General features: G+C 45.7%; 2 protein-coding genes across 2 annotated transcripts; both read left to right on the forward strand.

Annotated features, from left to right (window-relative positions):
- The first annotated feature begins 2,254 nt into the window (after positions 1–2,254).
- On the forward strand, positions 2,255–5,626 carry LOC309890385 (trypsin II-P29). Its single transcript, XM_082784176.1, has 5 exons — positions 2,255–2,380; positions 3,549–3,711; positions 4,293–4,546; positions 4,847–4,983; positions 5,384–5,626. The coding sequence occupies exons 1-5, from the start codon at positions 2,338–2,340 to the stop codon at positions 5,531–5,533; spliced, it is 747 nt and encodes a 248-aa protein (XP_082640302.1). The 5' UTR covers positions 2,255–2,337; the 3' UTR covers positions 5,534–5,626.
- Positions 5,627–10,889: 5,263 nt separating this feature from the next.
- Positions 10,890–15,174, forward strand: LOC309890381 (trypsin I-P1). The gene is made up of 5 exons (XM_082784160.1): positions 10,890–11,047; positions 12,222–12,387; positions 12,998–13,251; positions 14,026–14,162; positions 14,924–15,174. Exons 1-5 carry the CDS (start codon positions 11,008–11,010, stop codon positions 15,071–15,073), a joined length of 747 nt encoding a protein of 248 aa, XP_082640286.1. The 5' UTR covers positions 10,890–11,007; the 3' UTR covers positions 15,074–15,174.
- Positions 15,175–15,731: the final 557 nt, after the last annotated feature.

The following is a 15,731-nucleotide window of genomic DNA, read 5'->3' on the forward strand; positions in this document are numbered from 1 at the left end:
AGAGCTGGAGAGACTGTGGACATCTCCTGTTACCAGAATAATAGCCACCAACTTGCCTATATGTTCTGGTACCAGCAGCCTGCAGGGAGTGGCCTTAAGCTAGTAGCCAGCACTTCTCTGTGGTTGCAGAAATCTTATGCGGAAGGTTACAGTGAGGCCAAGTTTGAGATCAGCAGAGACAACAGTGAACTCTCTGTTATGACTATCAAGAATGTGACACGCAAGGATGCAGCCACGTATTTCTGTGCTGCGAGTGATCACACGGTATCGTGAGGGGGTTGAGCACTAACATAAAATCCCCACCTTGCCAGAATGGGAGACAAAGTCTCTGAAAAATTTGAGACAGATTGGAGAGGGGCAGAGGAAGAGCAGAAGGAACACAAGGGCAAAGTAAGTTAATTGAACCGGGACTCTTTGGAGGGAAGATGGTCAAGCAAAACAATGCAGCAGCACCTAGCATTTTTGAAGACAAAAACCCTTCAGACATACAAACACACAGGTCGGCATTAAGAATTGAGGCACTGCTGGCGTGGTTAGTAAAAGGCAGCAGATACTTCTCAGGACTAGTGCTACAGCAGCACAGCCGTGTTCTGGGCCACTATCCCCACAGCAGGCCCTACCGTGGCACCAAGCAGAGAGAGAGTGTGGTAAGAAAAGGTTGGCTGTTGAGGGAGGAGAGCCCAGCCTCTGGCAATGGACATGGGAGGCTGACACCAGTCCAGGTGGGAGGAAGCATACCCAGGGCACCAGGCATTCAATCCACTGTGGAGAGGGCAGCCCCTTGGCAGCTTCACAAGTAACAATGTGCCCTGGCAGACACTTTTAGCCACCTGCTCCACACACCTCTTAACTGCCACAGGAACGCATACAGTTCTGAGCAGGAATAAGGCACCTCTTGATGGCAAAACTGCATGTCACAGAGAAAGGAAACTGCAAAAGGCTGCTATCACATGGTGCATCCATTGTGACAGCCAGCTGTGGGCAGAAACTGAATACGTCTTGGCCAGAGCGCTGCATAACTAGGCTTGCAATTTCCCTAACCCACCTCCCCCTTTTAAGGCTCCCTTCAAGACCCAGGGAAGGAACCGTCACCCCCCGTGTAGAAGCACATGGTATGTGGGCAAAGCTGTGGTCTGGTCTACTCACGTGAATGTCAGGCACCTCGGCATTGGTACATGGGACACTAGTACTGTAGGCAGTCAGTCAAAAAGGAGCTGCAAAACAGCACATCCTTCAAGCAGCACTCTGCACCCCAGGTGGGGCCTCTCTTCCGCACGAGGCCTCAGGAAGCCCACTCTGAAATACGACTCTCTCTCTTTTTATCTCTCTCTTTTGTTTTTTTTTTTTTTTTTTACTCTTTAGCAGTTTAAAAAACAGATCATCCACTCTCAAAGGTACACATGACATCGCAGGGGGCTGGGTTGGTAATCTCCTTAGAGGGACAAGGTCTCTCAGACAGTCTCTGTGCTACTTGCTTACGTCAAGCAGCAGACACGCCTGACCCTTCCCGGACTAATGCCAGAGCTTGCAGCAGAAGTTCTGGATCCTTGTTCCTAAGTCCTTGATGAGAGACATATAGTGAAAGTACTGCATCCGAGTCCCTACCTATTCTCTGTGAATCCCAGTAATCAAGAGGGCACACCTGTCGGCGCAATAGTGCTGGAGCTCATGGCACAAACAGATCTCAAATGGACAACTCAGAGATCATCCAGGAGACAGACCCCATCAGAAAAGAATTCAGGCTGCTCGTTGGGAACTCTGAAGGATGAACTGACTCTTTTGTGTTCAGGTTCAAATTAGAACATCTTCCCTCCCTCCCTCCCTCCCACCTCTTCCTCTTTCTTTAAGATGAGGAAGCTCTCCGTGGAAAGTAAATGCCCTCTTCTGCTCACTGTGGGTGAACATCCCACAGCCTCATTATTCGGGCTCTTTCCAAACATAAACTCCTGGGGTGGGTCCAACTCTCCAGCTGCAAACAATTCTCTCATTGAGTGCAGTGGCACTGCAGCAGAATGCTGGTGGCTCCAGGGGCATGGGAGAAAGGAGAAAGGAGAGTTGCTAAATGGAGAGCAGCTGTATTCTGCGTTATCAGTGGCGTGGCAATGATAGCTTACATTTCTAGAGATACTTTCCCCTAGTTCAGGTATTTCAGTCAGATGTGTCATCACTGTACTCAGATAAAATAGGTAAATTTTTCCAGTCTGATGCAAGATCCTGGGAAAGAGAAAGCTGGAGAGACCATGGGCTGACAAAGATAAAGCTCTCCAGGAGCATAAAGCAGAGGAGTTTCTGAGGCTAGTCCTCATCCACGTCACAAAGCTTGGTCGTGGAGGCACCATGCATTCTCTCTTCCTCCTTCTCTCCTGCCTGGGAGCCGCTGGTACGTTCTCTATTGATACTGATCGTCTATCTACCTGCACACCTGAGCAAACCTTCTCTCACAGGCTCTTGCCTTGTCCTCTCTACTGGCCTTTCTCTTTCCCCAGTAGCATGACATTCTGTTCTTCCTCAATTTCCACTCATGTCAGAGACAGACTCTCAGCCTCCTAGAGAGGTGAAGAAGGTAGGACAAGACAAGGGTGCATAAAACAATGCAGGGCTTGCTGTCTCCTTGTCTACAAGAATTAGGGAGTATGAAAGACAGCTAGGCATTTTGGAGGTTCAAAAACAGCAAAGGACTTGGCCTGATAAAATCTGGGAGGGTGAAGGTGAGTTAGAGGGGAAGAGGATGGGACGGATGGTCGGGCAACACATTTGTGAAAGAGAAGTCCATTGAGGTTTATGAAGTCATCTTCTGCTCCTTGCATCTGTAATGGATGGTCAGAGGCAGGATCCCAGCCTGCAATGTTCTAGTGCAGTGGGTTCTAAAATGGGGTGCATGCACATCTGGGGTTGTGCATTACAGTGTGGGAGGAAAACATTCGAAGTTCAGTAGGGCAAGTACGTAACTTCGAAATGAACAAATAGACATATGTCAGGGCTGTGGGAAGGTGTTTTACTGATAGGGTTATGGAATCAAAAAGGCTGGAGACCACCGTTCTGTTGGCTCCAACAAATATCTTCTTTCTTACATTCTACTGTGACATCATCCTCCAACTCTGTGGAGCCTTTGTGTTCTCTCTGAATCCTTCACTACCAAGTTTTTCTACCTCTCTTGCTCACTCTTTGTCTCACCCCTGCAAATGAAGTTCTCTCAACTGCGTTTGCCCGTTTTACATACGCTTTCTGCCATGGCACAGCTGTCTCATCCCAACCCAAAGGTGCCCCGGAAGGAACACAGTGAAGGCTGCGTACAATTCATTTATGAGGTTCTTTGGCAGCTTGTGCTCTCCTGTTCTCTTCCTGACTTCAGGTGGTACAGATAAAGCCTGGTGTTTCAGAGTAGTGCAGAAAGAACTCAGCAGGATATTTCAGGAGTTGCCTGGAGACTTCTGAAGTTTCAAGCTGTCTTGGCTCTTGCTCATTCTCTGTAGCTCACTGGCTGCTGCTATGCTTAAAGAGAACGGATTCAGGCATGGTGCTGTGAAACCCAATTCTCTTTTCCTCAGTTGCTTTCCCTGGAGCTGCTGATGATGACAAGATTGTGGGAGGCTACAACTGCCCAGAGCATTCAGTTCCCTACCAGGTGTCCCTGAATGCTGGCTATCACTTTTGTGGAGGATCCCTCATCAACAACCAGTGGGTCCTGTCAGCTGCTCACTGCTACAAATCGTACGTATGGCTTGGGTTGTGTATCCGGGTGGATTCTGCTCAAATCTTACAAACCCACCACATCTAGAACTCCGGTGCCTCTCAAGAGAAGACCATGCATGCATGGGGGGAGGGACAGGGGCGGGGCAATGCATGGTGTACCTGAAGCCAAAGGAGAAACCCTAGCCTCAGTCCTGCTGTGTTACATGGTCTTTCCAGTATTCCTGCACTCATAGCATCCTTTTCTGTGCATCCTAACATGCCATTCGGTCTACATTTACAAGTCCATGGGGCTTATTATTACCGCTTTCTTCGTCATTCCTCTAGACTTTCTCCATGGATCTCCCTCGTCCTGAGTTTAGGGCACACTTCTGTGCAGAGGGAGAAACAGGAAACTGAATCTCCCTTTCTTGCCTATCTGGCAATGCTCTCCCAACTCAGTCTTCCATGAAATCATGAAGTTCCTAGAGCTGCGTGACACACAAACCATTGATTAGCACAGCACTCCCTTACTCGCTTTCAAGTGTCTGCCGGTCCCCACGTGGCAGCCAGTTGTTCTACCCATGGCTAACTGCTGCTTTTCTCTGCTGACAATTTTGCAGCCGTATACAAGTGAGGCTGGGAGAGTACAACATTGATGTGCAGGAAGGCAGTGAAGTAGTCAGGAGTTCTTCCGTAATCATTCGCCATCCTAACTACAGTTCAAGAACCCTTAATAATGACATTATGTTGATCAAGCTGGCATCCGCCGTGGAGTACAGTGCCGACGTTCAACCCATAGCCCTGCCCACCTCTTGTGCCAAGGCAGGGACGGAGTGCCTGATTTCGGGCTGGGGAAACACACTGAGCAGTGGCAGTGAGTATCTACGCACACCGCATGTAGCTTTCACACTTCTCCTGCTCTACCACCACGCTTGTGAGACCCATGTACAGTTCACCCCTTCTGTGCAGCCTTTTCTTGTTGTGCCCGCAAGTCCTCCACGCTGCCCTGACTTCACGCTGCCCTGCCAGTGTGTCTCAATCTACAATGCACTTCACTGTTTTACTTTACCCTGCTCTGCTGGATGGCTCTCGCATATAGGTCGTTGGTCTTTCTGTTCACTGACAGTACTGAGTCCCAAGACAAAACCTAAAACTGTTACTGCTCTCCCGGCAGCCAATTACCCTGAACTCCTCCAGTGCCTGCAAGCGCCAATTCTGAGTAACCAAGAGTGCCAAGATGCTTACCCGGGTGAAATCACCAGCAACATGATCTGCATAGGATTCCTGGAGGGTGGGAAAGACTCATGCCAGGTAGGAGTTGATGTCTGCGCAGAGCCCTGGGCCACACACTGCCAGGGTGCCCCAGGCTGCACGGTATACATTGGAGCTTGGCAGCCTGCTTAGCTTCAGCCTCCTCCTCGCCAGGTGCTCTCTTCTGACGCACCCTTTGCAGCACGCTTTGGGTGCAGGGTGGACTTCACTGAAAATAGCAGGCCCAGCCACATCTGCTGGTTGGCACTGAGCATGGTACCAGTGAATTTTTGGGGGCTAGAGGAGGCCAGCAAGCAAGGGGTGGTATCTCTCTGTGCTCCCATATCAGGGCCTGCTGCGCTTTGTTTTGCATTCCCTGGATTCTTTGTGCCAAGTCAAAAACTTTCTGGGTGAGATTCTGCTTTTAAATCATCTTGTGCCTCTAAATTTTCCCCTCCAGGGTGACTCAGGTGGACCAGTTGTGTGCAACGGAGAACTCCAGGGCATTGTGTCATGGGGAATCGGGTGTGCTCTGAAAGGTTATCCCGGTGTCTACACCAAGGTCTGCAATTATGTTGATTGGATCCAAGAGACCATTGCAGCCTACTGATACCTTGACAACCACCTGGCTCCTTGGCCACTACCCTCCCGCCCTAATGCTTTCCCTAAGAAGACAACAGCACAAATAAATATCTAACTTAAAGAGCCTTACAGACATTTACTTTGGGGACTGTAGCTCATCAGAGACAAGTGGGGTTCCCTGCAGCCTTCCACCAGCTCCTCCTGAACCTTCCGTGTTGTTCCAGTTCAGGTGTGTGCACTGGGAGCAGCACCCTAGAGCTGCTGGGCTGTCGGGCTACGGGAATATGGCACTATTCCACCATCCAAGAAGTCTTCTGAGCCAGGCACCTCCTTTTCTCTGTTCCTGGCCCTCTTACTGAGAAAAGGAGCAGGTCTCTGGGGAGCGGGTTCCTACAGCAGCAGAGCAGAGTTCCACTTTGCTCCTGCCAGTGGCAAAGTTTTCTTCTCACTGGCACCGTAACAGCTTTGATGGTGGCCATTACTGCTATGGCACGAGGTGGGACAGCAGGCAGAATCCGGAAGCACAGAGCAATCTGGCTACAGGCAACACCTGTGGGCAGTGATATGTTCTCCTTCACTTGCTCCAGGACATTCGAGACATGTGGACAGGGTCCAGCAGGTAACACAGACTAGCTGCTAGGGAAAGGCAGAAAATAGCAAACGGGCTGGAAAGATTCCTGGGCATTACTGCAGTGTAAAGCATCGAGGGAAATCAGTTAAGAAAGGAAAGACAGAGATCAGCTTTGGCAGAAGCTTTGGGCCCTGAAAATACATAGAAAATTGGGGAGTTCCAGTTTTAAATGATTTATTTAACCCATCTCATCCACCATATGATCTGTAGAGGGTGGCAAGAAAGACATTCTCCAAAGGACCCTGAGGCAGTGTAAACTGCTTTTTTTCCTGAAAGCAAAAGCTGTGACTAGTCATCACCTCATGATCAGTCTGATTTTTCTATTTTGCCAAGTGTGTCCTAGCTAACTGAGGTCTTCATGTTTTCCTCCCTTTTTGTTATTATCCCTCATGTATTTTCCTGAACCTCTAAAGAGATTCATACCTGTCCCTTGGCCTTCAAATATTTGTAGAAAGGGCATGCTCTGTCTGTGAGAGTGGTGTACATCTCAGAAGAATTCATCATGAATATTTCCCATCTCTCTTTTTAAAACCTGCTTTTAAAAAAGGAAACAGAAATCGCCTGAAATGCTATAGTTTCTTCCCAGAGTAGAGGAAAATATATTCTATGTGATGTGTGAAAGCTTTGTATGCTCTCCAGTGGCCCTAGGGCCCATTGGCACTTAGCATATGAGAAGGAGGGATATGACCATGGCGCCTGTCCAGTCCCTGCCAGTTCTTGCCACTTCAGGTTTTGTCAGGAGAAACTGCTCCTTGTCAGAGACTGTCCTTGTCTCTGACATGGGTGGAAATTGAGGAAAAACAGAATGTCATGCTACTGGGGAAAGAGTAGGGAGGACAAGGCAAGAGGCTGTGAGAGGTTTGCTTGGGTGTGCGGGTAGCTAGACTCAGCAGCTTTAAAGAACGTACCAGCGGCTCCCAGCAAGATAGAAGGAGGAAGAGAGAATGCATGGTGCCTCCACAACCAAGCTCTGTGATGTGGATGAGGACTAGCCTCAGAAGCTCCTCTGCTTTATGCTCCTGGAGAGCTTTATCTTTGTCAGCATACAGTTTGTCCAGCTTTCCCTTTCCCAGGATCTTGCATCAGACTGGACAAATTTACCTATTTTATCTGAGTACAGCAATGACACAGCTGACTGAAATACCTGAACTAGGAGAACATATTTCTACATGTAGAAATGCAAGCTGTCATTGCCAGACCACTGATAATACCCAACACGGCTGCTCTCCATTTAGCAACTCTCCTTTCTCCTTTCTCCCATGCCCCTGGAGCCACCAGCATTCTGCTGCAGTGCCACTGCACTCAATGAGAGAATTGTTTGCAGCTGGAGAGTTGGACCCACCCCAGGAGTTTATGTTTGGAAAGAGCCCGAATAATGGGCCTGTGGGATGTTCACCCACAGTGAGCAGAAGAGGGCATTTACATTCCACGGAGAGTTTCCTCATCTTAAAGAAAGAGGAGGAGGTGGGAAGAAGTTCTAATTTGTTCTAATTTGTTGTTCTAATTTGAACCTGAACACAAAAGAGTCAGTTCATCCTTCAGAGTTCCCGACGAACAGCCTGAATTCTTTTCTGATGGGGTCTGTCTCCTGGATGATCTCTGAGTTGTCCATTTGAGATCTGTTTGTGCCATGAGCTCCAGCACTATTGCGCCGACAGGTGTGCCCTCTTGATTACTGGGATTCACAGAGAATAGGTAGGGACTCGGATGCAGTACTTTCACTATATGTCTCTCATCAAGGACTTAGGAACAAGGATCCAGAACTTCTGCTGCAAGCTCTGGCATTAGTCTGGGAAGGGGTCAGGAATGTCTCCTGCTTGACGTAAGCAAGTAGCACAGAGACTGTCTGAGAGACCTTTTCCCTCTAAGGAGATTACCAACCCAGCCCCCTGCGATGTGATATATGCCTTTGAGAGTGGATGATCTGTTTTTTAAGCTCCTTTTTCACTGACTGCCTACAGTACTAGTGTCCCATGTAGCAATGCCGAGGTGCCTGACATTCACATGAGCAGACCAGACCATAGCTGTGCCCACATACCATGTGCTTCCACATGGGGGGTGACGGTTCCTTCCCTGGGTCTTGAAGGGAGCCTTAAAAGGGGGAGGTGGGTTAGGGAAATTGCAAGCCTAGTTAGGCAGCACTCTAGCCATGCAGTTTTGCCATCAAGAGATGCCTTATTCCTGCTCAGAACTGTATGCGTTCCTGTGGCAGTTAAGAGGTGTGTGGAGCAGGTGGCTAAAAGTGTCTGCCAGGGCACATTGTTACTTGTGAAGCTGCCAAGGGGCTGCCCTCTCCACAGTGGATTGAATGCCTGGTGCCCTGGGTATGCTTCCTCCCACCTGGACTGGTGTCAGCCTCCCATGTCCATTGCCAGAGGCTGGGCTCTCCTCCCTCAACAGCCAACCATTTCTTACCACACTCTCTCTCTGCTTGGTGCCACGGTAGGGCCTGCTGTGGGGATAGTGGCCCAGAACACGGCTGTGCTGCTGTAGCACTAGTCCTGAGAAGTATCTGCTGCCTTTTACTAACCACGCCAGCAGTGCCTCAATCCTTAATGCCAACCTGTGTGTTTGTATGTCTGAAGGGTTTTTGTCTTCAAAAATGCTAGGTGCTGCTGCATTGTTTTGCTTGACCCTCTTCCCTCCAAAGAGTCCCGGTTCCATTAACTTACTTTGCCCTTGTGTTCCTTCTGCTCTTCCTCTGCCCCTCTCCAATCTGTCTCACAGTTTTCAGAGACTTTGTCTCCCATTCTGGCAAGGTGGGGATTTTATGTTAGTGTTCAACCCCCTCACGATACTGTGTGATCACTAGCAGCACAGAAATACGTGGCTGCATCCTTGCATTTCACATTCTTGATATCTATAACAGAGAGTTCACTGTTGTCTCTGCTGATCTTAAACTTGGCCTCACTGTAACCTTCCATAAAAGACTTCTGCAACCACAGAGAGGTGCTGGCTACTAACTTCAGGCCACTCCCTGCAGGCTGCTGGTACCGGAACATATAGGCAAGTTGGTGGCTATCATTCTGGTAACAGGAGATGTCCACAGTCTCTCCAGCTCTCTTGAGGGTTTCCTCTGGCCATTGCGTGATGAGTTTTCCGACCCCAGCACCTGCATGATTCAGAGAGAAAAAGTGGAAAGGAGAAGTATGGACAGTGGCCAAAAATGGCCCTTCAACTCATACCAGTCCAGCATGGCCTGGATGATGCTGCAGATGGATCTGTTGTCTCTCACCAGGCAGAAGAGCAAGCAAAATGGTCAGCATGGTTAGGAGCAGCTGTTCCAGAACAGTGTGCATTAAGAGAGAAGAGGCTAGAGACTGATGCCCCCCCATGCTCTGATTTTTCCATGAAGCATGGTCGGAGGAGGGAGAAGAAACTTGCTATGTAAACTAGCATAAATAAATGTGCAAAATAGGAACGGGAGATAGCCTTTGTAGCCTGTAAGTTACCAAAATCAGTTATCAGATTTTTCATGAGAAACAACATTTAAAATGCCTGATGACAGCCATTCTCTATTGCAGTGGTACGTCTTTATGAATGAAATTAAAAATCCAGAGCAGAATCAAAATAAACACTATTTCAGCGTGGAAATGCTTTTGCCCTATTTGTGTGTGATGCACTTAGATTGCTTGATACTTTCTACCATGCTTACTACCATTAACATTATAATTCCTTTTCCAGAAGATATCTCTAATCCTTATTTGTTTTTCATATTAAGAGTTTTTGTAAGAAAATTGTATGCTGATTAAAGCCCAAGAAAATTAATCCAATGGTGTGGAGTATTCCCCGATACCCCATAAAAAGATAATTTCAATTTAGTCTCTCATACTATTTTACCATCACAGAGTATATTACTTCTGTTAATGGATACTTGAGATTTTCTGATGTCTTTCAGGAACTGTCATGGCAGCTGCTTGGAAAATTGTTAATTGCCTAACACATTAAGCTTTAAGGAGCTCATTATCGTAGAAGAAATTATCACACATTCGGAGAAGAATCTCAGGAAATCTCATTATTTGTGATCACAGTATTTTTGTTCACATACATTATATCCATAAATATCAATTTATACGGAAATTTTTCTGTGCAAAAGCCACTATATGTAGAATATTCCAAAATTAAATAGAAAATGTGATTCACTGCTTAATCTATTATGATCATTTAGATTAGATGAGAAAAATGCTTTCAAAGAAAACTGGTGAGCATTCCCACATTTGGAAAATTTAACTTAAGAAGTGGTGGATGATACAGGATAGCTTTCTCATACTCTCTTACTGAAATTACTGATGAATAATTTTTAGTAAGCACTCTGTATAGATGAGAAAACAAGATAATTAAGGAAATTGTTTTTTTAAAGTAAACTTAAGAAAACACAAAGTTTCACTTTTGTTTGTTTGTTGTTTGTTTGGTTGGTTTGTTTACTTGGTTGTTTTTTGTTTTTAAAATAAATGTAAATTGTCCTATAGTTTTTTACCTACAATATTCAGCTTATGGAAAAAGCATATGTTCTTAAAAATGACTTCATAAGTGCAGAGGAATCTCAGTTTGTTATCAACAAGTGCTGCATACAAAAGTGAGAAGGACAAACAAATACACAACTTCCAAAGCCAAAATATATTTTTATACTGAAGGTTACTCTTTGAAATAATTTAAGAGAGCTATCTTAAGAAAGGTTTGTGCTTAGTTGATAAGTTATTTTTACCTTCTGCCACTTCCTTTTAATATCTGCATTTGGATCTTCAAATTTTCCACTGTGTATTTTTCCCTGGAGAAAACCTTGGGCCACAGATAAGGCCATTTCAGAAAATATATTTCCAGCAGGTTACATTTCCAGTCCACCAGTCTGGGCTTGAGGCTGTGTCAAGATCATGAAATACATACTGTTTGTCGCCTTTGTTGGTGTGGGTGGTGAGTATATTTTTAAATTTACTTTTGTAATGTATAATGAAGCTTATTTCTGAAGAAATTTGCAAGGTAGTCTCTTGTGAAAAAGTTAAGTCCAATTACACCTTGCAAAAGTTTTAAGAAAGAGCACTGCAACTTCTTTTGACTGCTACATATCTGTTCAGGATAGTTTGTTTCACAGACTGTGGAATGAATGCCCTCATAAGGGTTCTTGACCCAGGAATATTGAAATTACTATATAGTTTCAATAACTGACTTTATAAATTCATGACCGTCAAGAAAAATGAAGTACAAAGATAATATGTCTTGCTCAGGAAGTCCTGCTGTTGTTATTTCTTGGAATACCGAGGAGTGTTCCAAGGAAATACCACTGCAGACTTATCCTGTACTTTGACTCAGTCTGCTATTGACTACTCCTGCAGACAGGATTTTGCTGGGTCTGGCAGGGATGGAGTTAACTTTCCTAGCAGTAGCCCATACAGTGCTGTGCTCTGCACTTGTAGCTTGAACAGCACTGGTATCACACCAGTGTTTTGTGTATTGCTGCACAATACTGGCACCACATCAGGACTCCCTCCAAGCCCCCAAGAGCCAGCAGGCTGGGGGTGGGCAAGTGATGGGGAGGGGACATTGCCGGGGCAGCTGACCTAAACCAACCAAAGGGATATTCCATATCACCTGATGTCACGCTCAGCAATAAAAGGTGGGAAAGGGGAAGGAGAGGGGATGGCTCTTGTTGTGGAAGCGTCTCCTCCCAAACAACCACTATGTGTATTGAGGTGCTGCTTCCCAGGGCCTGCTTCCTGCTTCCCCTCATCTTTGAAGAGAGGGCATGAGAGTGCGGCCGTGGTGGAACTGTGCTACCCACCTGAGTAAAACCACCACAAGGATCCTGGGACAAACAGACCCTTGATCCTGTCCAACAAAAACATTTCTGTATTCTTAGTTTCAGCCTGGGACCAGCAGCCAGTGCTTTAGATGCAAATAGATGAGCTACCAATCTAAGTTCAATCAGCTTATTATAGGGAACAGTAAACAAATGTCTGTTAGACTTGCCCACCACTGCCACTGTGTGTTTTAATAGGACCAGAGCCTACAAAAGAGATGCTTCAGGCAATCACAGCACCACAAAGTTCCTTATGTCAGATGTTTACATATGCTACTTCTTATCTCCCAGTTGCCTTCCCCATCAGTGATGATGACGATGACAAGATTGTGGGAGGCTACACCTGTACAAAGAACTCTGTTCCATATCAGGTGTCCCTGAATTCTGGGTATCACTTCTGTGGAGGTTCTCTCATCAGCAGCCAGTGGGTCCTGTCAGCGGCTCACTGCTACAAGTTGTGAGTGGAAAAAATATATTCTTCCATAACCTATTTCTTCCAGTTCACTTTTAACAGTGAGATTCTAATATGTATGAGATTCAAATATGCAACTGACCCTGTTCTGACAGGAGACAATCAAGGAATGGATGGTTCATTCAGAAAGCTGGGCTGGGGCATCATATGGGGTTTTCCATTTTTGCAAATGTTTCTGTGAATGCAGGTTACTTTCTGAAATGACAGTGTGATTATCTAACAACAATTTATGGGCTGTGGTCTCTTGTAAATTGCATTAATCTTATTACGACTTAGTTACTGGAGAACAAGAAGAGGAATGACCTCTTGGTGGTACCAGTTTGTCTTTTTCCAGAAGGTTTGTAAAAGGCACTGTAATATATTTAATTTGACTCAGCTCAGAAAAGTAATCCTTCCTGAATTCACCAGCTGAACTGGGTGTGCATAAGATCTCACTGAGGATGCCCAGGAGCTATTGCAGGACAATAAAGGTACCCTGAGTGAAAAAAGCTACTACTTTAATGATGTTGAAGCTAGTGCATACAGTGACAGGGAGGATTCTACAAACTACAATGTCAGTAACTGTAAAGTACATGACATTCTTTATCTTTTCCAGTTCCATCCAAGTGAAACTTGGGGAACACAACCTGGCAACCCAAGAAGGCACTGAGCAGACCATAAGTTCATCTAAAGTCATCCGCCACTCTGGCTACAACGCCTACACGCTGGACAACGACATTATGCTCATCAAACTTTCCAAAGCAGCCACACTCAACTCCTATGTCAACACAGTTCCTCTTCCTACCAGCTGTGTGGCCACTGGCACCACATGCCTAATCTCTGGATGGGGCAACACACTCAGCAGTGGCAGTGAGTGCTCAGAGAGAATGTACAGCATTCTGAGGGCCATTCTAAGACCTCACAATTAGGTCCAAACAGTACAGGGTAAAGAACAGAATATTGCTGCAGGTTAGGCCTTTTTGAGGAATGACTGTAAATGATCTGTGTAGGACAGTAACCATTTAAATGCTCTAACGGCAAGCCTGGTCCTTCCTCTTGTTCTATGTTATGAAAATGGAATCATTTAGGTCATCCAAGTGCCCTTCACTAGGATGCCAAATTACCATACATTATGTGCCTTGGCACTATGCAGTGCCAAGCGCTAGCAATTTAGCTAATGTTAATAGAGTTGCCAGTTCTCTGAGAACATGATAAAAATGTGTTCATATAAAATTGCTACAAGAGAGCTCCACTCTCTTACACCAATAGTCAGAAGTGCAGATGGTGGCTGCTATCTAATTCTCTGAAAACCACCAAACCTACACCAGAGGAGAGGATGCTTTTCCTCAGACCCATGTTTTCTCCAACATATGCACTAAAGGAATAGCTCTTAGTTCCACACTTGCCAGTTGATGGTTTTCTAGATATCACAAATGTTTATGTAGCTGAAATGTAGAACAGTGGACCCATGGGCAGAATCTCTTCCACCTAGATAGAATCCAGGCTGTGATTTTCCTTCAGAGGAAAAATGAGGACTAATAAATTAAGGTGTTGAGCAATGACTTTTCTGAGAAGAAAGATGGCTTCTCCGGGCTCTGAAATCAAATCAGACATGTCATCAGACATTTCTCTATTTTCTTGTAGGTCTGTATCCAGATAAGTTGCAGTGCCTGAAAGCTCCTGTACTCTCCTCAAGCCAGTGCAGCAGTGCCTACCCCGGCCGAATTACTAGCAACATGATATGTGTAGGATACCTGGAAGGAGGGAAAGACTCCTGCCAGGTAAAACATCTGCCTCTCCTACGTGTATCTCTCCTGCAGTTTGCTAGTGGAAGAGGATATCATGTTAGAGAAGCTGCTATCCTCAGTGGCATGTTTGAACCCTGTTTTTTGACTAACAGTGGAGGCTTAGGGTAGAGGTTACTTACTGAGCAGGTTAGGTTTTTCATTCAATTTGTCCTTCTTGGGCATTTTCTTTTGTTGTTGATGAGTTGTTTTGTTTTTGTTTTGGGGACATGATGCACCTCTCTGGCTTAATTCTCCACAAGCAGAGTATGCCACCTTCTGCACTTTAGGCCTCTGAAAATGGAGGAGTGCTGCACCACAGAATCAATAATAATCACAGTGGATATAGAGCTTAGGATGCAAAGGTTGCTTTTGGACTCACTAAAAATGAAATACCCAGTATGTCAATCTCCAAGAAGTCTGGTAAATGAACACAACTGGCAATTGCTCTGCGTGTTACTTATGCCTAACTCCAGGGAAATATTTGACAGAATAATGTGTAAAACACAAATTTCCTGAGCATCAACCAAGAACTGCATCTGCGAAAAACAGGCAGCTTACTCACTCTTAGCTATGCTAAGCTAAAGTAAGGCACACTAGCATCAAGTCTAGAGTGGTAATCTGAAATGATGATTGTAGAGTTTCTGTGTGAAAAAAGCCCAGCAGAGCTCTCCAGAATTTCAGTGTTTTCTGAGACATCTGGCTTATTGTTTATGCTGAAAATGTTTGCTGAATGTCTGTATCCTTTATCTGCATAGGGGGATTCTGGTGGTCCAGTAGTCTGCAATGGGCAACTCCAAGGTATTGTTTCCTGGGGCATTGGATGTGCACAGAAAGGCTATCCTGGAGTTTACACTAAGGTTTGCAATTATGTCTCCTGGATCCAATCAACTATTGCTGCCAACTGAGACACTGTCTTCTATGTGACCTGCTTTTTCTCCTTATCATTTTCTTCTGTTTTAGAATTGGACATACAAAACTTATCAAAAAATAAAGGCTTTCAGGCAGACCTTCTTTGTGCAGAGTTCCTCTGGGTACTTCCATGGGTTATCATGTAGAGGACAGAGACACAGAACACTCTGGGGAAATGTACGGGGTCTGGCAGGGGTGGACTTAACTTTCACTACAGTGACCCATACAGTGCTGTGGCTGCACTTGTAGCTAGAACAGCATTGGTATCACACCAGTGTTTTGTCCATTGTTGACCAATACTAGCACAGCATCAGGACTCCCTCCAAGCCCACAACCTGCAAGAATGAGCAGGCTGGGGGTGGGCAAGAGATGGTGAGGAACATCACCAGAACAGTTGTCCTAAACTGACCAAAAGGATATTCTATACCATATGATGTCACACTTGGCAATAAAAGGTGGGAAAGGAGAAGCGGGGAGTGGCAGGGCTCTTGTTACAAAAATGTCTGTCCTCCCAAACAGCTACTACATGTACTGAGGCGATGCTTTCTGGGGTGTGGCCAACTATCATGCGTTGATGGGAAATAGAGTGTAATTTATTTTCTCTCTGTGTGTGCTTCCATGCGGCCTTTGCTTATTGTTTTTGTTTGTTTGTTT

The sequence above is a fragment of the Aythya marila genome (genome assembly GCF_965140915.1).
Source record: "Aythya marila genome assembly, chromosome: 1".
Classification (NCBI taxonomy): Eukaryota; Metazoa; Chordata; class Aves; order Anseriformes; family Anatidae; genus Aythya; species Aythya marila.